The sequence below is a fragment of the Etheostoma spectabile genome, chromosome 3 (genome assembly GCF_008692095.1).
Source record: "Etheostoma spectabile isolate EspeVRDwgs_2016 chromosome 3, UIUC_Espe_1.0, whole genome shotgun sequence".
Taxonomy (NCBI): Eukaryota; Metazoa; Chordata; class Actinopteri; order Perciformes; family Percidae; genus Etheostoma; species Etheostoma spectabile.
In genome coordinates, this window is record NC_045735.1 from 15418063 (window position 1) to 15443770 (window position 25708).

Consider the following 25708-nt stretch of genomic DNA (forward strand, 5'->3'; position numbering starts at 1 on the left):
GTATAATCAACAAATTCATTATTACACATAGAATTATAGGTTAAGATAAGGTCAGACTTAATTGACACCCAGGGTAAATTCCTAGCAACCCAACAGTATAGACAGTAATTCATATTCACCCTACCTATATCAAGGTAGCATAGCCTACATATGAATGCAACAATAATCTAAACCCAATAATAGACATTATACTGAAATGGGCCAATCTACACAACAATTAGCTAACTTTTGTTGGTATTTCAAGTAAGCTATACTGCACTTCTGATGCTGATACTTTTGCGGGCTACTTTTAGGTAATATCTGAATGCTGGGCTTTTACTGCTAGATCTGCCGTTAGGTCCACACCGGGCTACTAAATACTGTACATGCATATCTAGACTGGTTGTTGTTGATGTATCCTTCACTCTGACTGTAATTTTACAGTCTATGATCACATGGAAGTTTTACCTGACAGTGTTGTTAATTGTTAAAATAAAGGTCTTGGGGGGGGGGGAGACTGCACTGATAATATGGTCGGTATTTGTTGACATTTGCGTGACAGACAAATCCAGACAAATGCCAACATTGAGCACCAGAGACATGGATTTGTGACATGTGTGTGTGTTAGCCTACACGGCTCACATCTACATCACAAACCCGGGTCCTGGTCCTCTGACGCGCCTCATGCCGTCATCTTAAAGTTGCACTGTGTCACACTATAGCCCAGCACGGCCCGGTTGGCTCTCTTTTCTTTGACCCGCTGGTAAACCCAGCGTGCTAGGATGGGCCGGGCTTGGTAGAACAGTCTGATTCGCTGTTTTCTTCTCGCACACATGAGCCTGCATCCTCTCCCCGTCCCATCAGTGCATCTGTCCGCTCAGAAGTAGTCGGTGCTCGATTGGTTTCGTCTGGAGAAACCATGGCAGACCGAGAGGATACTGTTGCAATTCCTGAGCTCAGATGCCTTCTCCAAATGGACCCTAACCTCAAAAGCTACGAGAAGGACTTCAAGAGGAGGTAAAACAAGGCTTAAACGACGCGTTTGTGCACGGCTTGTCGCCAAAAATGAGTCCCCGATAAAACGAGCGGAAGCCACGTTCCCGCTGGCGTTCGTGTCTTGAAATAAAACAGATAAAACCGATTAAGAAGCGATGTTTGCTACCCATGAGCCCGTTGCCCTCTGTGTCCAGGGTTGACATGGGGGCAGCACGTGTGAGCGCCATAGACAGTTAGAGAAGAGCACAGGTCGCATACAGAGCTGCGTTTCTCCTCAGCTCTGTGTTTGACACTTGAAGAGCCGGCCGGCGTCAGTCAGGGGGTGAGGGGGGTTTAAGACGGGGGTCTCCAACGGTTTTTAAGCCAAGTACCCCTGAACCGAAAGAGAGATGGAGCAGGGACCCCCTACTACATATACAGTTAAATTGCATATTAAACTCGTCCTACAATAAAGCAGCCTAAAGCCGTTGTACAAGGTTTTTTGCACAATGTTAAGCTAATAAAGTACACATTTTTGGCATGATTTAATAATTAATGTTTTATTGTTAAACATACATGTGGCACAGTGAATCCTTATGATGAACTGTATTTTAGACCTTTATTCTGCTGCGTTCCAGACAGTTTTTAGCCCCTAAGTCACAACTCGACTTGGTAGAGTTCCAGACACCCTTCTAGCTAGAGTTAGCTAGCATCAGCTAGCAGCTACCTAATGCTGATGTTAGCTAGCTCTAGCGGATACTAGCTGTTACTAGCCTACCTGATGAGAGTCAAGTGCAGATGTGAGTTGCGCATGCTCAGATTTAAATGGTTCACGGCATAACTGTCATACTGAAATTAGTGAAATCCATGAAATAAACTTTTCTCATTACCATACAATACAACAATAACAAAAGTTGGAAATTATTTCAAAAACATTGTAGCTATCTATGGTTGTTTGGTTGCTAACGTTAGCTCAAATCACCATTCAAGTGAAAGCCTTTGTTGTGATTGATGCTAACTTGTAGCTAAGCTAGCAGTGAACCAACTTCGGTTAAGTAGGTCCATTTTTTTTTTCCAGACATTACAGAAGTCTCTCGTTAGCATCTCGGAGGCTACTTCAGACGTTACAGAAGTCTCTCGTTAGCATCTCGGAGGCTACTTCAGACGTTACAGAAGTCTCTCTTTAGCATCTCGGAGGCTACTTCAGACGTTACAGAAGTCACTCATTAGCATCTCGGAGTCTACTTCAGACGTTACAGAAGTCTCTCGTTAGCATCTCGGAGGCTACTTCAGACGTTACAGAAGTCTCTCATTAGCATCTCGGAGGCTACTTCAGACGTTACAGAAGTCTCTCTTTAGCATCTCGGAGGCTACTTCAGACGTTACAGAAGTCTCTCGTTAGCATCTCGGAGGCTACTTCAGACGTTACAGAAGTCTCTCTTTAGCATCTCGGAGGCTACTTCAGACGTTACAGAAGTCACTCATTAGCATCTCGGAGGCTACTTCAGACGTTACAGAAGTCTCTCTTTAGCATCTCGGAGGCTACTTCAGACGTTACAGAAGTCTCTCGTTAGCATCTCGGAGGCTACTTCAGACGTTACAGAAGTCTCTCATTAGCATCTCGGAGGCTACTTCAGACGTTACAGAAGTCTCTGGTTAGCATCTCGGAGGCTACTCAGTATTACAGAAGTCACTCATTAGCATCTCGGAGGCTACTTCAGACGTTACAGAAGCTCTCGTTAGCATCTCGGAGGCTACTTCAGACGTTACAGAAGTCTCTCATTAGCATCTCGGAGGCTACTTCAGACGTTACAGAAGTCTCTGGTTAGCATCTCGGAGGCTACTTCAGATATTACAGAAGTCACTCATTAGCATCTCGGAGGCTACTTCAGACGTTACAGAAGTCTCTCGTTAGCATCTCGGAGGCTACTTCAGACGTTACAGAAGTCTCTCATTAGCATCTCGGAGGCTACTTCAGACGTTACAGAAGTCTCTCATTAGCATCTCGGAGGCTACTTCAGACGTTACAGAAGTCTCTGGTTAGCATCTCGGAGGCTACTTCAGACATTACAGAAGTCTCTCATTAGCATCTCGGAGGCTACTTCAGACGTTACAGAAGTCTTTGTACTACTACCTGTCGCAAAGTGACGCGTGCAAAACTCACATCTGCACTTGACTCACATCGGGTAGTGACACTAGCCTTTGTACATGGGACACACGCTCAACCAGGTGAGCTATTTCGGGGCCCCATGGATGGCTTTCTTAGTGACTACCATACCTATGAGCCAGTAACCCTGTCATCAGTGGATTATTTTCACAATAGGCTGATTCATATTTTCTAATAATATGTTTGATTCGTGTGAAGACATTTTCATTTTTGAAAAAAAAATTCTAAAAATTTGGTGCCCTACCACCTCCACTAACTCTGACAATCTCTGTTTTAAAGCATTGCTGTGGTCCAGCAGCAACACAACAGCCTTTCAGCAGGCCCATTGGTCCTCATAATAATGAGTTTTCCCTCCCATTGTGTCTGGTTGTTATCGAGGAATCAGTAATCCTAAAATGTGTCTTAAAATTAGATTGAAATCCAGAGTTGGACGCTTCCAACTCGGAGCACATAGCGTAGGCTGCAGTAGCGTGTGTGTGTGTGTGTGTGTTTGCGGAAAGGCTCTGCAACACAAATAACCTCTCAGACATTAATTTACTTTATGCTGCACTCATATGCTGCATGATTTTCCCCTTCAGCCTCGATTTGGCCCCCATACAAATTAATTATTAGGGTGGAAGTCTTAAGTAGCTGAATGTGTGTGCTACTAGTGATTGTGCGGTGTTTGTGGCCTTGTGCATTTATTAATGTGGGATTATGTCCAGCACAAATTCTAATCACATTTTTTGTGCAGCTGCCAAAGTAGGACGGTTGATGGTATCAAACGCGTATACACGTAGAAGTAGACTCCCAAGATTTTATGAGCAAACTATAAATGTTTCCATGATGCATCTTCCTAATTGAGTCGTATATTTATGCCAGTAATGCACAAACCAAAGCGGAAAGTTCTGATAAATAATATAACAGCCCTGTTTTTCTTGTCAGTGAGAGGCGGCCAGGGTCTGAATGGACCCGAGTCCTACTTCAGATAATAACCTTTGAGATCACAACATTTCCTGAACTGTAGAGTACCTGATGTCATATAGATTTATGTACTTTGTATTCGGATTAGGGCTGGGCAATGTATTGATATTACATTGAAATATGAGGCTAGATATCGTCTCAAATTTTGAATATTGTAAAATCGCAATATGACAAAGTGACATAAGTGTTGTCTTTTCCTGGTTTTAAAGGTGATGTCATTTTCGGAATTTCTAAATCGGTCATTTGCTTTTACCCACCTAGTCATTCTATTCACATTACCGATAATAAGGGCCGGGCGAATCGATACCGCAACAATATTGTAGTATTGACTATTGGTGCTTTCACAAAATATTTACATATTGAGATTTTTGATAAATAATCATCAGTAATGTGGATATAATGACTAAGTGGGTAAAGGTAAATAATAGAAGAACTAGAACAGTCTGGTAAGATCAGGAAATGACATCACTCTACTGTAATGCAGCCTTTAAAACCAGGAAAAGACAACATCCAAAATCTAAGACTATATCTAGTTTCATATCACGGGATCAATATAATATTGATATATTGCCCAGCTCTACCGATGATTATCTTGAATCTCATTGTGTAAATATTTTGTGAGCACTTATAATCAGCCATACAATATCACTGCAATAAAAAACAACTACTAACTAGAGGCCAGAGATCAGCAGACGCCTCCGATACAATATCATCACAATACTTATGCCACGATACAAGTTTATTGCGATTTTAAACATATTACAATTTCTGCAATATATTGCAATTTATAACCTTTTTTCCAACTTCAAATTTTTCCCAATTTCCAATGACGTTCCCAAAAGGAAACTTTGTCAACATCTGTTTCATCTAAAAAGAAACATTTCTCTCTTTGTTCATGTCATTTCAATGTTATTGCTGAAAAATGGGATTGTCACGCAGACAGACTGAAGTCTAATCAGAAGAATAACAGAAATCACCTGTGTGGGGGTGACTCCGAAGAAGTTCACGGAACTTTCTTCTTGCTGTCCGGAGCACTTGATCGGCAAAGCGTCAGCAAAATGACTTGTAATGTAACATCAGTGTATTTTGTCAAAAATATCCTGATATTTGATTTTCTCTATATCGCCCAGCTCGGCTGTCTCAAACCGCCTACTTGCACACTTCAAACACTTAGTTTTAAGTATATAGTGTAGATAACACAAAACGTCAAAACGTCAAAAACCCACCAAAAAATGGTCAAAAAGGTCAATGTGGAACGATGGACACCACGCGCGCTATACGGGCGCCATCTTGACTACAAGGCGGAAAGGGGAGGGACCAATGACGACGACCTGCAGCTGATTGGATGAACGTGTCACGTGGGTCTGGCTTCTCCCGCATTTTACAACCAAGCTTAATTGCGGCCAGATGGCGTCTCGTTCAGAATACAATCTTGAGTTTTATGAAAATAGTTCTCCGAAACATGCGTCTGACAACATTTAAAGTGAGAAACAGGCCGTATAGCTGCTGAATCTGGCTCTTTTTTATCTACAAAGGTTAGTTTAATAGATTTTCGTCAGCTTTTGAGAGGTGGTGAGCCGAGCCGACCGCTGGTCATTTCCAGTAAGTGTTTTAACATAAGTGTTCCTTTTGGGACAATACTAACCATTGAAAGTGGTCAGTGCACATTAGCAGTGTTCTGACGAGACTATGCCCAATGAGTCACTTACATTTGTAGCTCCTTCTAACATGGTTCTGAGAGCAGTACACCGATGAACATAGCCACATGCTCTGATTATGTTTTAAATATAGCAGACAAAACAGGCACAACCTTTCATTAGAATCAAGTTTAATTAACTGAACTTGAAGTTCATAAACATCTGTTTTGCTAATTAGTCAACTCAGCGACCCTTAGGCCGGTTTATTCCATGTCCCTTTTATCACCAACATAATACTGTGACTATTTACTGGAAAACTGAATATCTGCCTATTGTGAACACTGAAACACATTTTAAACACAGAAATAAGTGCAGCAACTTACAGAGACCTGAAAAGACCTGACATGTGTCCTTCAGTGGTAAATGCATTGCCCTTGTGTCTACATAATCTCTCTAAGTAAACAGCCACTCTGTGTCAACAGGCTGGCCCGGGGTTTTGACTTCATTCCATGTTTGTAGTTTTGGTCCTTGTGTCTTTTTAACTGCTTGAGTTCTGGTTTTAACCTGATAAACAGACTAAACTAAATTGAAGCAAAGGTGCGCTTATATATATATATATATATATATATATATATATATATATATATATATATAATTGCATAATGACGCAAAGTTGATTCCATAATCATTTCTTTTTCCTTGAGAGGATTGTGCAGGCTCATGGATGGGTGGCCATATTTCTCAAATAAGAACTACAGCTAAACGCTCCACGAAAAAAAAAAAAGGCCACATTTTGGGCCAAAACATTGTGTGCCTGATTCTGCACTATTAAATATGCCCTGCCTCTCCTCTCTAAGCGTAGCTCCTATGGCGCCATTTTGATGCTAATAAGCTATCATCCGCCATTAGCATTCCATTGACCGCCAGTCATTCATTTTTACGCCACTTTGACAGCAAATAACTTTACATATGAAACGTTTAAAGACTCTATTTGTCCGACAATGTACAAAAGGCTCCATTAACTTGTATCTCACGTTATGGCCGCATAGCAGATGTTTTTATAAAAATAGGCTAACGATTGTGCCATAACAACACAACATACTGTCCCATAGTAGAAGAATCACCGTATAGTACAGGGTAAGGTCGCTGACAGTTTGGACTTACATCAGCTGTTTAGGTTTAATTACTAATGTTAACTAGCATGTTAGTTAGCAGTAATTAGCATGTGCCTATGTTATGAGGACGCTCTACAACGTCCCTGTTAGTGTCGGCGTTGCATAGTCTGTCCACCAGAGGACGCTCTACAACGTCCCTGTTAGTGTCTGCGTTGCATAGTCTGTCCACCAGAGGACGCTCTACAACGTCCCTGTTAGTGACGGCGTTGCATAGTCTGTTTATTTTTTTGTTAAAGTGTTTTTATTTAAAGGACTTTAAGTTTCATATCTGAAGTTTGTATTTTTATACATTTTATTTATCAGAACTTTAATATAGCTAGCTTTAATGTAGCTGTCCTCAATTTAGGTCAGCCTGTTTGTCTCATCTCTGTTTTTAAAAGAATCCTAGTTTGCAAGGCTGCATGTAAACAGGAACATTAGTGGAGTATTTATTTTTATGCAAACAGCTCAGTCAGAATATTGTCTTTTTTTTTTAATAAGGGCAAAAAACAGAATACTTGGTGCTTTGTGTAACTGTAATCATTGTTGGGTCGTCTGCAAAACTATCCCTGCTTAGAGGCCATATAGTTTATTCTATTTTCATTAGCGTGTCAGAAGAGGGACCACCTGCTTTGTATTTGGAGCATGTGAGCAGGGCTCTAGTCTTGCAGAGAGATGAGCGTGTCAGTTCCATCCCAGAAACAGCTTGGGATTGCAAGGCTTCACAGAGCCCTAGACGTGTCTCAAACACCTGTCAAGCTGAGGAAAGTTGCACATAAATTGTTTTACATATAGGGGTGCTGCTGTGTGAAGGTTAATTCCTGATGAGCCTGTGGTGTCCATAAAGCCCAGAGCCCAAACACTGCACCGTGAACACAGGCGTAGAAATCAAGAGCTTTCTCAGGCTGCGGCGTCCCGCTGAGCCCCCTCGCCGGGCTGCACAGAGCTGAGAATGCAGCCGGCGTATCAGAAAGAGGCCTATGACCACACAAAGTGATTCTTTAGATTTCACCGTGTCACGGCTCAAGGCTGTCCACAATCTTGTTGAACTTTGGTTCACACCAGATACAGGCGGTGTGCAATGTTCCTGCAGATTTTGCAGGCCTCCCCATTCTAATGAGGTATTCCGGGGTTGTAGGCAGCTCTTATTTTATTTCTTCAGGATGCTAGTTTCAGATTGAATGTGAAAACAACTGTTAATGCTGCAGGTTACAGCCCCAGTGAGCAGTGCTCTGTTGACACGCTTCATTATTTACCCTTCCTGTTGCGCAAGTCTGCAGGAAGTGCTGCTAGGATTTTGCGGCTTGTGGCGCCACGTATCTCCTAAATTGGACCAAATGAAAGAAGGGAGCATTGGGACTGCTGCTTATTATGGCAAAAAGTTTGTTTATTTGGAAAAATCTGATTTTGTCATCACAACTCATTTCAAAGTGAAAATAGAGCAATAAGTCTGAGTCTTATTCTTTGGATGGTGATGCAATATATTTATAGCAAAACTGATCATTGGCTTTGAAGTGAGGACTACCGATCCATGTGCTCTGACTGAACAGCAACAAGAGAAAACACATGAACTCAACTTACCATTCCTTAGTAGTTAAGTGGAGTTACTAGAATTACTGGATCCCATTTTCTGAAATGACGTGTATTGTATTTAGAGCTGCAAAGATGAATTGATTAGTTGTCAACTTTTTAATTATTTTAAAATGTTTATAAACAATCTTCTGTAAACTGAATATCTTTGAGTTGTGAATATCCCAAGACATTTAAGGACGTCATCTTGGGTTTCGGGAAACACTGATCCACATCTTTCACAATTTTCCGACATTTTTATAGACCAAACAACTAAGCAGTGAATAATATATCTCAATCATGTAAATCATTTTTAGCCCTAGTTGTATTATATATATATATATATATATATTAAGTGAATGTTTAATGTACAGTACCTTCTGTAAAGGTTGCCATGGCAGCATTTATTTTCCTGTCACCTTGTTTGAAGGCCAGCAAAGGTACAAGGTTAGCAGGGAAGTTTAGATTCCATCAGTCACCCTCAATGTTCAGTCCCTCTTCAGCCTCATTAATGCACTTAGTCAAAGAAGGACATGAAAGACATCATTAGACAGTCCCCTTGTTGCTGGGCTGTTTGGAAGCCCTATAGGCGAGCTGAGGTTGTACTGTTTCTCCACGCTGCTGTCCAATGTCCTGACACCTCTGTGTTTCAGCTGTCACCATCAGTCAGACACAATGCACTGGACCTGAACACTCACTCTAAATTTAGATGCCCCATTATCTAACAACAGGTTACAAAGTTCACCGGCTGCAGGTGTAGGTGATATTCATGGCCTAATGTCATGGTACCACTTCATAAGGCCTGAACTAATCTAATACCGGTGTTTTTTAAAGTTTTTTTGTGGGCTGTGGCTGTATATTAAAGGGATGGTTCAGAGTAATTTCACCCTAGGGTCCTATGCACCATGGCACTGAGCCAAACACTCCCTCCAGAAGCTTTTTTTCCTTGGTCAAACATTGGGCAAGTTAGCGCTTTTAGCTTAGTGCAGGCGCTAATGGAACCAAGTGTGTATCTCGTAAATTACCCCACTAATAATGCCCAGAATGGTACCAAACTTCTACTGGCTGCAGACCCGATAAGGAGAAACTTTTAAACATCATCAAAGACTTGGATATCGAGAGGTTTTTGGTTTTCTGTGCATTATGATTTGCTTATATTTCCGAACCCCATCCAAATTCACATTAACCATACAACATCATAGTTAACTTCATGTTGGAGTCTAAATAAATCTTTCTGATCTCAGAGTGGGAAATCTCGGTTTAGTTCTGACCCGCCCCCCCCACAGCGGCCAGTGGTTCAGCAGCCACTTTAATAGTTTTTACAAGCCTGTTGCTTATATTTTGTAATATAATAAACACCCTTAGACTTTTGAAACTATTTCAGCTTGTATAGGCCTATCAGTGCTTTCTCAACATATTGAACACACTTTTAAAAATATCGAATATCGAATACCGAAAACTGTGATCATTTTGGTCACTATAACCGTGAGGTTACCTTTTCATACGTTGCATCCCTACACAAGATGTAATGACCAAAAATTGTAATAACACAGGAAAAAATATATTACGATCGACTGTATATAATATTCTACATATAATGCTGCACCACTTTTTGTTTGCACCTAATGTCCAAAATGTTATAGTTTCTCTCCATCCAGCCAGGTAATGTTAGACTGGAGAGAAACACACAGTTCCTATAGCGGTTAAACAATGCAATAATCAGTGATTATTATGTATTTAATGAACTGTGGAATCTCTAATCAAGTCCACTAACTGAAACTTGCCGTCTAAATGTCGCTGCTGGGTGTCTGTTTAGCGTCCTGGGTCGCAGCTGCAAACATAACAAAGACGGCCGACATACACCGAGCTAACTACAGAGCCGCAGCCCCACCTAGTGGAAAAGCCACGCCAATGGTTCGTTATGCCCTTGAAGAAAAATGAGTTTATCCGCCATGTGATTCGGATCCACTTCATAATGTAGTGGGTTCTCCCTTGGCCCATACTACTCCCTTCCAGCAAGTTTCATGAAATTTGGGCAAAACAACTGACAAACCGAGCCAAAAAACATAACGTCCTTGCCTAAGGTAATAAACAAACAACACAAATAATATTAATGAAATGAAGCCTCCGGAGGGCAATTCGGGATGTTGGAGGGGAACTAGTACCACTGGTCTACTTGTCCCCAGATCATCCAGCCTGGACTTGATGCTGCTCGGCTCCTTTTCCCAGCCCAGTTGTGTTAGTTCAACCTCCTCTGTGGTGCTGTGGAGCGAGATCTTCTCCTCCTGTCTGTGCAGACGATGTATCTTCAGCTTGTTGTTGAAAAGGGATGGTCAGTCTTTCTTCCCCTCAGACATGCATAATAATTGATCTTTAAAGGTTGTGAATTTCATACATCTGCTTTAATTTAATATTTTTTTATATTAACAATGGATTATGCAATGAGAGTAGCTCATAGTGATCTCAGGAGTGTTTTGGCATGTTTAGCTCAAGGTTTTGGTTTTACAACCTTACTGTTCTGGTTCACTCCCGCTGCTTTCCTCAGTGTCGTTCATAGCCACAGCACGCAGCTATTTTCAGCAAAAAAGCGCTGATAAAGCCACCGTAGGCTCCCTGCCCCGCTCCAAACAGCAGGCAGACACAGTTCGCAACAAGCTGAGGAAAATAGCGGAGCATCTAGCAGCTACAGAGCCAAATATTTTCTTCAGAAGTTGGCGGAGAGCAAAACGGAGCTAAAAGGGGAGTGCATGTTGGACTTAGTCAGTCAGTTGGATGGACACAACAACTCCAAATGAGTGCTAGTGTTGCTCCAAGGCTGCTGGGTGTGGAAATAAGCAGTTTGCTAAAACGTTTGCTAAATCCTTCACTGCCCCCAAGTGGTCAAAAAAAACAAGTAGCAACTATTCATTATTAATTAAAGAATGCCAAGCACTAATTGATTAGAAGTCCGTTGCTATTTATTCTTTCATTAATGTTAAATTCAACATGCATCAGACACTCTACACACAGCAGCTCATTAAGGAGGCTCTCCCTCTGAACGTAGTCTGTCTGTAAGGGCAGTTAAAGAGCAGTATCATGTAAGGAACATTTAGAGTCAAGCTTCTCATACCTAATAACTCAACACTTTAAGAATATTCTCAAATCTTAAGCCCCTATTTTAATCATCAGACAAAAAAAATGATGTTAAGATGAATGTTAAGTATAATGTTTAATATAACTGATGTTATGTGATATTTGTCTTGGCATAAAGTCTTTGGTGCTTACAGGGAGATTTGTCATCAGGGGCATGATCAAAATCCCCCCCCACTAGGTCCAGACACTGGTGCTGGTGTCTGATGGTTCTGATGAGGCTGATGGAGCTGAAGAGTCTGCAGACTGGTGGTGATGCGGAGATGGAGGAGCGTTTTGCTATTTGCGATGATTTGCACTGAAATGGCCGCTGTGAGCAACAGAGAGAACTTGGACTTGTACCGGTCGTGCAGCCATGATGTTCTGTGCATTGTCCTGCAACACAAGTCCACAGTCAGCTGTGTGTCTGCCTGGCATACAGTACTCTGGGTGTAGGACAGACGATTTAACCCGCCAGTCCTCAGTGGCATGCAGCACGTAGCTCTCTGTTGTGAGTGCCGTCCGGCAGAAAAGCAGAGCAGAAGAAAAGAGAACTTGCTAAAGCAAAGTTTGCACAACAGCAGCATGAATAGGGCTGGGTCGCAAAACAACACAGGCGGTGTGTTTACTTGAAACTGGTAGGCCTCGCGGTGCATTCAAAGTTAGTTCCTATCTAGTTGTTTTTTATGTTTAACAGCAATTTACTGACAAAATAAGTTATAAGTTGTTTATGCATTAATAATTCTAAGAAATAAACATGATGTTCTTTAATGTAATTGACTGTTGTTTTCGGTTCTAGCACCGTTTAGGCACCGGCACCATTTTAAAAGGATCGCTTTAGCACCGTATCACAAAAACCCAACTGATACCCAACGCTTAGCATGAATGTACTGAAGGCAGAGACAGAGCAGGTTGATAGGCTGTAGGTGTACCGCTGAGCTATTGGAAAGATAGATCAGCTGATGAGAACAGCTGAGAACATGATTGACAGCCCCTGACAGGACAGCAAGGAAGAATGAGTGAGCATGTGTGAGAGGATTGAATACAGATGTGCAAGAAATAAAACTACAGGCCTAAGCGTGCAACCGTTTTGTCTTCCTGACTGAACTTATGCTATAGCTTCTAGCGGTGCGAATCACCAGAAGCATCACGATACGATATCATCACAATTATTATGTTACCATACAATATTATTGTGATTTTAAACATGTTGCAATATTGTGTGACAAACATTTCTGTATGTTCATCTGACTTCAGTTTTATTGTTGCAAAATGGGATTGTCAAGCAGAAAAACTGACCAACACATACAATAATAGATTGATACTTGGCGTCTGTGTATCGATGCAGTATTGCCATGGATAATATTGCTATACCAATCTGTAACAACCCCTAATAGCTTCATGTGTCAGATTTGACACATGACATTTCTGACTTTAATAATAATGTATTTGGTTGTATTATCAATAACGACACTGGGACTGACAGCAATGCACACTTAGCAAATAATTCTGCCAGCAGAATAATTTTAAAGATGACATAATCCCATAAAGTCAGCCAAAATAGATGCTCCTCAACGTGAGATTACCATCAAACAGATCAATGATTTCCTGCTGTAGCATCACACTGGGCCACACAAAGGATGGGTTTGACAATGTCTAATGCTTGTATTTCAATCTTTTTGTTTGTTCGTTTGTAAACCTATATATATATATATATATATATATTATATATATAGTTGTAATCAGTTGTAATTTTAGCTTTAATAACTTTGAATGAGTTGGCGACATTGACCATTGTTTATTTATTTTTAAGATGATTAGTTTGGGCTTTTCCACCTTTAACGGACAGGACAGCTAGGTGAGAAAGGGGGGAGAGAGGGGGAAGACGTGCAGGAAATGGTCACAGGTCCAACTCGAAACCCTGGACCTCTGCATCGAGCCCTAAACCTCTACGTATATGTGCACCTGCTCTACCACTGACCCAACCCGGGCCACATCAGTAGCTTTATGAAGTACCTCATAACTTAAGAAATGTGATGACTTTAACTGAAGACAGGAAGACGACAGGTATGAATTCAGCTCCAGTTCTGCTATTCTAACTTTGAATTGCCTTTATTAGGAATTCAGGGCCAGGGCTGGAGAAAAACGGCTTGCCATATGTAATGAAATGGTCACACTGTGAAACTCTGCTCTCTGCAGCTTGATGGGAGAGTGTTTTACGGCTAAATGTTGCCTATGAATACCAAGGGCAGTCCCGTGCTAGATGTGGTTGTACACTGTGGAAAACAGAGGGCGAGGGACAGAGAGGTGGCACCAGTGCCAGCATGGAGGAGGAGGAGGAGGAGTACTGACTACTTCATCAAAATAAAATGTGCAGATATAAAGGCACAAAGGACCGCGACAATCCTCGCAGACCGTTTCTGATTGTCAATAATAAGAAAAATGTAAAGTAAATCAAAGTGATTTATAATTTATATATATATATATATATATATATATATATATATAATATATATAAAATATTTATATAGTGATTTTGCCTATAGCTTCAGATTTGTGAATGACTTCCTGAAATGAATTGACAAAAGTCACTTTCGCATAGACAACTGAAAGTTGAATTGAAGCGCGGAGATATGTAAAATTTGCAAACTTGTTTATTTCTGTTGTCATTTGAAGCCATAACGGTAATGTTTAAAGATATAGATTTAAACATGTTTCTGCTGTGCTTCTATTCTGTCCTGTGTTGCTTTGCTTGTTACTAACAGCAACGTGTCACCCCCAGTCGGACTGATGGACAGCTTGGGGGGGGGGGAGATTTTCTTTAGTCTGTGGCCCAACAGGTACGTTAGCGCTCCGGTAGTCAAAGTTATGACTTATAAAAGCATCAAATGTGCATTTGAAATGAAAGAGATGAGAGTATATGCAGTTGTTCCTCATAAAGTATATGAACAGGAGTTTTCTACCCCGAAGTAATTAAAAACAAACATGGGGAATGGGTCTGTAGGGCTGCACAATATGATGTAAATATCTGATTACTTTGTTGAATATCGCGATAACGACATTACTTGCGATGAATAGATATTTTTTTTAAAGGTTAACGGAACCGAACCCGGGCCGCTGCGTTAAAGAGTAAACCTCTATATATGTGCGCCCGCTCTACCAACTGAGCTAATTCGGCCACAACTCCTCAGTTATTATCATAGGCAGGACTTCCAAGCCTTTTAGGTTTGGGTACCGTTGTCTTTTTCTACGTGGGATTCAGTTCCGGTACCCAACGGTTCCTTTTTCAGGTACTTTCCCTCTTTAATAACAAACAAGTAATTTCAGTTCAATTCCAAACCTATCTATCCTATTTAGTTGAAACATTTTGTTATTCATTTAGAACATTTTACACGCCGCACAAATTATAATTTCCTCCCTTCCCCCTGATATATTTTGGGCTTAATTTAATAAATATAACCTGTAGTAGTACACAATTGTATGTGTATTTTTTTTATTAGAATGCACGGAATTACTTATTTCTGTCTCACCGGTGTGTGTACAGCATCAGCCGAGGTCGCCCTTGTTGTTTATGTGTGTGTGACGTCAGAAACTGTAACTGGGAGTACAACGATCTGGTACGAGTTCAGGGGTAGTTACGGCTTTGATTCCAGGGCACCTTCACAGGTCGAAGGTTGTGGAACGCAGCATTACATTAACCTAATGCGCTCTCGGGTATTGAAATTTGGCACCGTCTGATTTCAAGTGAATCGGTCCTCGGTAGTACTGACGTAATTTGCTCTGTACCCAAAAAAAAAAAAAGTAGTAAGTTCGGTACCCAACCCTAATGCCTATTAATATTGTGGCTGTGGAGTTCTGCCCTTATGGGAATCCACACTTTGCCGTTCTTTTCAGCATATTCTTGAAATGGTGACAAAGTGGCAAAGGAGGCATGTGGCATCATTGGTTTGACTTTAAAGGTTTGCATTTGGCAAGTACTGTCTGGATCCTCTGTGCTCGACACAGGGAGCAGCTGCTGAGAAATCGCACTGTTACTTCAGCCCATCATCACTAGCCCCAGGGCATTCACAGGCCAGTCTGAGCTTGGCTTCAGGGCTATAGGGGAGAGAGTGCACTTAACTCAGCTGGCTGAAAGAGGCTTTCTGTACCGGGGGGGATCTGATATGGACACCAGCTGGCTGCAGGAACTTAAGTGAGATAAATTGCAAAGTAGTAAGTCTATCCTTCCCAGTTGAAGGTAACAGACAGAGGTTTATCTCTCAGGATATGCCTGTAGTCAGACATTCCTCAAGGAATGAGGCAGGTTTGCATCCCGAGGTAGGACCTCAAAGAGATAATGTTAGTAGGGAAGCATTAAGATGCAACACTGCTACACTGCATGTGCTGCAATCTTATAGCAAAGTTGTATATATGTGCAAACTAAGGAACATTTTGCATGGAGAACACACTTATTTACACGGTTATGTTCGTCTCAAACCTCTTTCTGTTGGTTGGTGTTCACATATTTCATCTAAGACACAAAATGTCACTTTACATTGACTGTTGGAGAATGGCAAGTGAAATAGTTAAATAATAAATTAATGAAAAGATCATTAAAGTGCTTATTTATGGGGCGTGTTCCAACCAAACCAGGAAAGAAAATATTTTAGTTATAATAGTATAGTAATAGTTTCCCCTAATTTTTTAATAGTTTTGTATTTTATTTATCAGAACTTTAATATATTTTGATGTTCCTCTATTTTGTTGTGACAATAAAACAAATTATTATCATATTCTTTTAGTGATACTCATAAATAAGTACAATACTAATGTTAAGGAAATCTGTTTGTTTTGTAATGCGTCTCTGGCTTATTATTTATTTTATTTTCGGATTTTTAAATCATCGGCCTCAAAATCGTGTGTGTGGTGTGTGTGTGTGTGTGTGTGTGTGTGTGTGTGTGTGTGTGGTGTGGTGTGTGTGTGTGTGTGTGTGTGTGTGTGTGTGTGTGTGTGTGTGTGTGTGTGTGTGTGTGTGTGTGTGTGTGTGTGTGTGTGTGTGTGTGTGTGTGTGTCCAGACTGTTTATAAAAACAATAGCTGGGCAACCCGTTAAATGTAAGAGAGGAATGAGTGGAAAAATGTATTACTCAGTGAAATAGATTTTGTGAATGTTGCTAATGATTTTTGGAAATGTTTTCACCACAACTGCATTGTTATGAATGGTTATTAATGGTTGATAAGTGATAACACTGACAGGGTACAACAGAAGGGCTGCTCTTTCCAGTAATGGTAGCATTACTGCTAATTGCTGATGAATATCTTCTTCCCCAGTCATTTTAATTGGATGACAAAAAAAATCAACAGGTAACATCATGTCACACTACACTAACATACAGAGAGAAAGCCGCACACAGGTGCTTTTTTTTGGCTCTCTACATCACACACACACACACACACACACACACACACACACACACACCGCACGTACTGTAACTGTCAGACCTGAAAGGTTGTCAAAAAGCAAGTAACGGTAATTCGCAAGTTTGGGAATTCAACATCACTGATATATAACGTATGTATTGTGTGTGTGTGTGTGTGTGTGTGTGTGTGTGTGTGTGTGTGTGTGTGTGTGTGTGTGTGTGTGTGTTGATGAAGGTATGAGCTGCTACAGAAGCAGCTTTCGCGGCTGGAAGAGGCAGAGGGAGGCTTCGAGAGGTTCACGTGCAGCTACAAGACCTTCGGTGTGCAGCGACAGCCTGACAACAGCCTGTTTTTCCAAGAGTGGGCTCCAGCTGCAGAGGCCCTCTTCCTCACCGGGGACTTCAGTAAGTAGCCTGAGGAGAAACTGTCAGCTCCTGAACAACATCAGCTGTGTGATGCCCAGGTTGGCTTTCTAGAAAGCTTTAACTGAGTTGTATTATCCACACATTAGGGATTGACTGACATTTTATTTTAAGGCCGATACGATTGTTTGTATTTTTAGGCCTTAATTTTCACATGACAGATGAAGACATGAAAGGGAAGAGAGAAGGAGAAGGACATGCAGCAAAGGGCCGCAGGTTGGAGTCGAACCCACGGGCGCTGCGTGGAGGAGTAAACCTCTATATATGTGTCTACCAACTGAGCTAACCCGGCCACCGATTATTATAAGTTAATAAAACTGACATGGTTAGAACCAATAAACATTTACAGTAATAATGAAAATGTTCCAGTCAAAATTAAGATTTTTGGAATGTTACACAAATCTTTCTTTAAATGCTTTAAGCAATTATTTAATAAATTAGAAATTTTCAACATAATACCCAGACAATAAGTCAAACTGATGATGATGAAATGGAAGCAGAGGGTCAGACAGAGCTGTAGCCGAGCCAGAGTAGCACGCTTTTGAATTAATTAACTTCATTGGTTACCAGACAAATAAAACGCCAAAACAAGTAATCTGCCAACTGACAAAGAAGGCCTGATAATCAGTCTGTCCCTACCACACATGCATGTTCTGTGTGTAAAGGTGTTACCATTCCTACAAAATGTGGAAGTACTGGAAGTAAAGCTCAAATTCAGGCTATAACCTCCATCGTTAGTGTCTTTTTGAATATATCAGTTCATTTACACAAAATAATGAGTCTTTTTCTGTTAGGGAATCTTCATTTGTTTTTCTAATGTTTAAAAGAAGCATGCATCAAGCTGATGTATGAAAGTATGCTTTATCCCAGTTGTATAATAGCAATCCACGGAGCCCCCCTGGTGTCAGCTGAGAAAGGAAAACTGAACCGTGCACACAGAATACAAATCTGTTCCCTCGGTTTTATAAACTGTTCACACGGATTCATAAATCTGTGCCTTCCGTTTTATAAACGTGAGCTAAGTTAGAAAGATATTCAGGGCTCCCGGATGGCTCGGTTGGTGGAGCGGGGGTCCATATGTAGAGCTTTGCTCGGCTCCAACCTGCAGCCCTTTGCTGCATGGCATTCCTCCTCTCTCTCTCTGTCCTGTCAAAAATAAAGGCAGAAAATGCCCAAAAAATAATCCCCCCAAAAAAGAAGACTTCAATTAGCAAAAGGTTATTGAATGACAAATGATCATCTTTCCTAACGTAGGGAGGTTAACAACGAGCTACAAACCCATTTTCATCAAACGATCCGTCCTCCAGCCTGGAGAAATAAGATGGTCTCTAGTAGCAGCCGGCGGTGCTTAGTCTATAAACACAAACATATTTAATAATCTAATGAATAAATAAGGTAGGGTCTCCAAACTTTCCTCAGTTAGAACTTAGTCTGCTGCTAGTTGGACTACAGCCCGGTAGCCCGCTGCTACTAGAGACCATCTTATTTCTCCAGGCTGGAGGACGGCTCGTTTTGATGAAAATTGTTGTTGTTGCGTTGTTAACCTCGCTACGTTAGGAAAGATGATCATTTGTGATTCAATAACATTTCGGCAAGAGTAATTGATCCCAGAGGTTTGAATCAGTGAATATCTTTCCTACTTTATGTCTTTCATCACGTTTATAAAACAGAGGGCATGGATTATAGAATCCAGCAAACAGTTTATAAAACTGAGGGAACAGATTAGGAATCCGTTCGTACAGTTTAGGTTTTTTTTTCCTCAGCTGACCCCAGGGGGCTCCGTAGCAATCAGTTTGCAATAATGAATTGGATTACTAAAAAGGAAATTCCACTGTAGTATAGAGCTACATAGAGTGTTGGGACCAAAAAAGGAAAAAGCGATTTCAGTGCTAACAGGAAAGTTGCATATCTTCTTTAAATAAGTAACTTGACATGTTAACACAAAGAGGCCAAAAGTATAAGAAAAAGCAGAGAAAACTGTGGTCATCCCTTTTGATCAACCACCCTGGGAATAGGAAAGTAGGAAATGTGAAAATATTGATTACACAGGATAAACTTGCATACTGAAGGGGGTTCTTTTGAATGTGGAAGTGTTTGTTAATATTTCAGTAGCTGCTTATTTCATCATCGCCTGCAAAGTTGTTGAGAGAGTGCAACTGGCGCTGAAATCTCTATCCCCTCCGGTCCCAACTTTGAAAGTAATTTCAGGTTAATAGTCTTTTGAGTGTTATTTTCCGTTAATGCAGCATGCGGAAATGCAGCAAGATTATTTATTTTTGTCACCATTAACAAGATTAAATGAGACTTGCTCTCATCTATCAAATAGATATACAAGGTAAATCAAGCTTGTGTTGTCATTTTCTTTCCTTTTATCAAAAAAAATTAATGCATCTATAACACATGCCAGTAGTGATTTATTACTCTCAATGGACAAACAAAAAAATGTAATAATAGAAAAAAAAATGACAAAAACAAGAATGATGGTGAAACAATTTGGACCCGTGCACATAACCCGGATACCATTTGCCATGCCACGGCACAAACACTTGGCTCTGTGCCACAGCCGTTCGGATCCGACACCCTGCAGGTCATGATAAAGGAACAGTAATACCTTCAGATTGATACTGTTTGCAAAAAAACGGGAGATTTCTCAATTTGTTTATTGTCCCTGCACATTTTTTGTGGCAGTTAGTTGCTGTTGCTGCCATTCCCTCTTTCCATGTTTCTTCTGTTCCCTTTTTTTTAATCATCTTCCCAGGACCTTGGGCAGCAGCTCAATTCCAACATTCAATTCTGTGAGAGATTACATTTTGACATGGCTCAGTCATATTATTTCATTTCAACTTTCATAGTAAATGTGGAGACAGCCCGGCAGCCCTAGTCATGAATATGGTGCAGGTTGGATGTATAATGCACAGTTATTTTCTTTTCTTTTTTTTTTTTTAGAGGAGTTTAAGCAAAGGGAGATAAATAAATTGTAATAGGGGGAAAAAAACGACTTGGCCTGCCTCCGAAAAGTGCTGGTGTTGTGCCCGGTCACTTCTGGAGCATCTCCTGTGATTCATTTTCTATCCTGCCGTTGTTTTTGCTCATGAATAGCAAACAGATCTGGATTACTGAATGAAAACGGCATCCTAAATTGACATGCCAAGGTGGCTGCTTTTTGATAAATGTTTTGTGTCCTGATATATTCCTGTCAGTCAATGACAGTTGGTAATGTGGTATGAGCAGACTATGAATGTAACTCGGCTCTGTTGTTCCCTCCGAGAGATAATTCAATGAGCAGCGAAGTGGTATTTTATCAGTTTTTCTTTTAGATGACTGAGCCCGCCGCTTTACTCACTGTTGCAAAAATACAAAGAGAGAGAGTGACTCTGGTAATAAGGAAGAATGCAAGAGGCAATTGTTTGATTTTTTTGATTGACTCCTAGTGGTAGAATTAAAAAAGACACTACAGACCGCATCACATGTGTATCAAGTGTTCTATAAGTCATCAAAATAATTTATAAGAAGGATTTAGAAGAAATTGCACATACCCAGGCTTTAAATAAAGGTAATACGTAAATCTTGGTCTTCTACCAAACAGTACAACACAATTGTAGGAGTGATATTACCTATTCTGGTCAGCATAATACATCAAAACTATGTCAAGCTAATTTTCATATTCGCAGCAGTCAAGTCATGTCAATTTTATTGCTATAGCCCAATATCACAAATTTTCCTCATGCGGCTTTACAACCTGTACAGCATGTGACACCCTCTTCTTTTTGACCCTCGCTTCGGGTATGGATAAACCCAAACAAACCCAAGGAACCGGGACAGTACAAAATAGGGATGAGGTAGTATTTTTCAATATGGGGGTTAAGACGTCCCAGTGGGTCACAAGGTAGAGCCCAAGCTGATAAAAGAGATGAAGAAAACAAACAAACAAAACATATGTGCTTCACCAAATATGAGTTTCTTCAGACTTTTCCCCAAATCTTCTTGCCTGTGGTCCCTTCATACCAAAAGAAACGAGCGAGATTCATGTTCTGACTTGGGCTGCTCTTTCATTAACGTCTATGATCATATGGCTTTCCTTGATCAGGAAACAGCGGACCAGTATGAAACTTGTCTCTGTGTTGTAACCCAACTCATTTGGATGGGATTGTTCCCCTATAGATGGCTGGGAGAAATTCTCGCACCCCTACACCAAGAAACCATTTGGCAAGTGGGAACTGATTCTGCCGCCCAAGCATGACAAGTCTCCAGCTGTGGATCACAACACCAAACTCAAGGTAGGGAACAGAACATCTTCATGCCTATTTTCACGCCCTCGGTAGGCGTCATCTTGCCGCGTTGGCACGGGGACTTGTTACTGTAATGTGCGAGGAAGATTCCCTATGTGTGGTGTCTTATGAACTGAGGGAAACCTGGCATGTCGCCATCAACAACATGTCATGCTCACGGCACAGAAGGTGTGTGTGTGTGTGTGTGTGTGTGTGTGTGTGTGTGTGTGTGTGTGTGTGTGTGTGTGTGTGTGTGTGTGTGTGTGTGTGTGTGTGTGTGTGTGTGTGTGTGTGTGTGGTGTGTGTGTGTGTGTGTGTGTGTGTGTGTGTGTGTGTGTGTGTGTGTGTGTGTGTGTGTGTGTGTGTGGTGAATGTACAGTCAGGTTATTTCAGCTCCTGACTGCGGAAGGTATCCCTCAGGATAGTGTGCCGTGTTTGTTTGTGCAAATCACCCCCCCTGCATTGGGTATACATGATTGTTTTTTAGCTCTAGTAAATAATTCAACAGGGTTAAATGAAAAAGACGCACCTCCCCATTATGCATGGTCTTCCAAGCAAACAGTGTGGTAGAGAAATAATCGTGACATGAGATGCCAGGCGAGGAATGGATGGCATTGCGGCGCCACTCTCCTTGGGACCGGGTCATCGTTGGCACACTCCCGTGCCCTGGACAGACTGCCCGGCTCCCATTGTCAGCGGAGGTCAGTCTAAGGACGATAAGAAGCAGATGGAAAAGCTGGCACCTGGCCTTTCCTTGTGCACCCCTGCTGCCTATGAATGGCTGTCTTGCTGTGAGCTCCACTTTAGAATTAGTTCCACAGCACTCCCTCGTGGAAGCACAAGCCTAGCTCCAATCACTCTCATGTAGAGCAGCTTGCCCTTCTATCCCCCTTTTTTCAGGGCCCAATTTGTCTCCATAAACAAGAAGTGTCCTTCTGTGGGTGCTGTCAGGTATTTACAACTTAATGTTGTAGTAGTATGCAAGACTTTAATGAAGTGAACCAAGGTGTTATCTACGTGATCAAAAGCCCACATTGCTTTAAGTCCACACTTAACTTCTTTCACATTGCCTGGCTCCTGGTTGTTTTTCCTGTTCATGCACCCCCCTCAGCCTTCCCAGCAGTCAGATTTTTCTTTAATATTGCTAATGCTGGCCAATTTGTCTAAAGGACCATGGCTCTGTCAGGCTTTATGCCAGTCCATTTATCCAACTATCTTTTCCTAATCCTATAAACTGTGAAGCATGTCATAAGAGGAGCCAGGCAACTAACCCCCAGGTGGCCTGGCCATAATGAAAAAAGCCCAGAGGGGGGTCTGGCCAACGGCTTGCAGGCAGGTGGCATTGGAACAGTCATTACTTTACAACAGCAGCCAGAATTAGTCGTGTTCTAATGCCTGGTTCTGCAGGGGACAAAACAGGGTGAACACACACTGTGGGTAACACTACAGGATCGATTTCTTGGTAGGGTTTTCCAACTCTCACGCTGACTTTCTCCTTTCTTATTTGACTGATGGAGGCAAAGTTACTTTTCAGTTAGATTTCCAAATTATACCTATTTGACCCCCATCCAGTCCTGAATTGCAGACAATAGATGAGAGGCAAAGGATAATAATAATGATTTCCAATATTTCTAAATTGCTCCATGGCTCAAATCCCCTCTCAAGAGGAGCCAGGGAGTGGCTGTGTTAAAACCAACAGAGGAGTTGCACCCCCCCCCCCCCCCCCCCAAAAAAAAACAAAAACAAAAAACAGGATAATTACCATTGAATTCAGATTCACCACAACAAGTATTCAGGTGAATACAGTAGCTTTTTGTCCTTTACAACAGTGGTTCCCAGCCTTTTTGGTCTGAGGTCCCCAAATGGCTCAGATACACTCCCTTCTCCTCTGCCCCTTCACCAACTCCCAATGGATGTTTCAAATGTATAACACTATTCATACTAATGGTAATGGTTTCATACTTGTCATACTGTCAATATTTAGGCTGGTTTGGTTTTGTCTGCAATCATATTACTAGTAGGCTACTACCGACCAGTAGGCTACTACCTACCAGTAGGCTACTACCGACCAGTAGGCTACTACCGACCAGTAGGCTACTACCGACCAGTAGGCTACTACTACCAGTAGGCTACTACCTACCAGTAGGCTACTACCGACCAGTAGGCTACTACTTGAAGTGAAGCTGACTGTTTATCCAATACTTTAAGAGAATCATTTGAACTGTTCAATTATTACCTTTTATTAATTTATTTCAGTCTTCCTTACCAATATAAAGTGCTGCACCCAAGTCGTTTGGGGCAGCACCTTAGCCAAATGAATGGCAAATCAATGTGAGCATCATAACTCACTTAAGGATTTGATGATATGAGTCAGATCTAATAATTAGGTCTCCAATGGATTTCTTTAGCAGGCTTTGTCTTTCATTTTCTGCTTGAGCTTTTCCAACGTTTCAGACACAGATATGGTAATATAATAATGGTCCAAGATTATGTAAAATGGATGTTATTATTGAATATATATATTTAATGAAAAAGTTAGGAAGTACCCGTAACCCCACCACCACCACCACCAAATACGTGTTTGAGGGAAAACACTGTATTTCTACCATTTATTCATTACTTTAAGCTACCTGTTTAAAACTTCTCTTCTCACTAGCTATCTAGTTTGAACATACTCTTACATAACTGCAACATGTAGTGTTCAGATGTTACTGCTAATATATTCATTTAATTAATATTTTAAGATTTATATTTATTAAATTACTATTTTCAAATTAGGTGAGTGGCTCTGCAGTCTTTCCACCCAGCCCAGTGCAACAACAGAAGTCCCCTGGTTAGGAATCTCTGCTCCAACAGTACACCACCCTACTGTATGTCTCCAGCAGTATAATAGGCTTACAGCTGGGTGGGTTTTGCACTGGAGAGTAGGCTGCTTTCTGGAAGATTGGTGGTTTTCATGTTGACACATTGAAAAATGTTTGGTTTATTGGTTGAACAATCTGCCCCATCTTTTCTGTGTAATAGATGGGGAGTAACAGCGCAGTTTTATGATGTAAGCATTTCATGGCTGGAAGATGTAAATAAATGCTGACTTTAAAATAATCGCACATGTCCAGGGACAGAAACACGCAGGAGTCATGGAAGACCTTGAAGCCCTCGTTGATTTGTGGCCAGGCCTCTGAAACTCTTTGGACTGTTATTGTTCGGGCTAAGTCTTTCCCTTTTTTTGCAGTGATGTTTTTAATTTTTTCCACTTTACTGTAGTTTGCATACTATTGAGATTTCAATGCTTCATTGTGTATGCTGTGGTCCAGATCCTGTCTGCTTATTGGACAACGTGTTTGTGTGTCACCTTCCTCTCAGCACATGTAAATTGCCTGTCCTGTCTTTCAAATATTCCCTCTCTCTGTCATTAATTAAGTGCCCTTGCTTTAACATTGCACTCATTTGTCTTTTTTTCCCAGGTGGTAGTTCACACCAAGGATGGTAGCCGGCTGTACCGCAACTCGCCCTGGGCCAAATATGTCAACAGGGAGGAGGGATCTGTGATCTACAACTGGGTTCACTGGGACCCCCCACAGCCCTACACTGTATGTTCTTACTATTTTAATGTTTTATTTAAAAAAGTTTGTGCTTTCATTTATTGTTATTATTACTAATTTGTTTATTTTTTATCTAAAAACTGGTACAAATCTGGTTTAATAAAATGAAAATATAGGTGAAAGTTTGATGTAAAAAACACCAGTGTAGTTGAAGAGAGAGAGACTTTTTATATTTCTTCATTTTCTGTTAGTGGAGGCCTTTTCTAAGCTGCCAGCATTGCAAGAACACTCGTTAACCGCAAATATCCTTTTCTTTTAGTGGCAACAAATGCAGCAAATGGCTGGGTTAAGTTTTGGATACCAGAGTAGATAAAATAGGTGTAAAATTCATTTTTAATTGATTAAAATGACTCAAACTGATCAGATCCTTTTGAAATGAAAGAAAAACATTGAGGCTTAAAAGACCTCATCACAACTTCCATGGTTTGATATAAAAAAAAAAAAAAGACTGTATGTTGGGATTGC

The 25708-nt window shown here is 41.0% G+C and overlaps 1 protein-coding gene across 1 annotated transcript in view; it reads left to right on the top strand.

Annotated features, from left to right (window-relative positions):
• Positions 1 to 752: 752 nt before the first annotated feature.
• gbe1b (glucan (1,4-alpha-), branching enzyme 1b) overlaps positions 753 to 25708 on the top strand; it is a 117239-nt gene continuing 92283 nt past the window's right edge. The window contains exons 1-4 of the mRNA XM_032504108.1: positions 753 to 996; positions 17186 to 17355; positions 21535 to 21650; positions 25106 to 25231. Of these exons, the coding sequence (XP_032359999.1) occupies positions 899 to 996; positions 17186 to 17355; positions 21535 to 21650; positions 25106 to 25231 (510 nt within the window). The 5' untranslated portion in view covers positions 753 to 898. The remainder of the gene's footprint in view (positions 997 to 17185; positions 17356 to 21534; positions 21651 to 25105; positions 25232 to 25708) is intronic.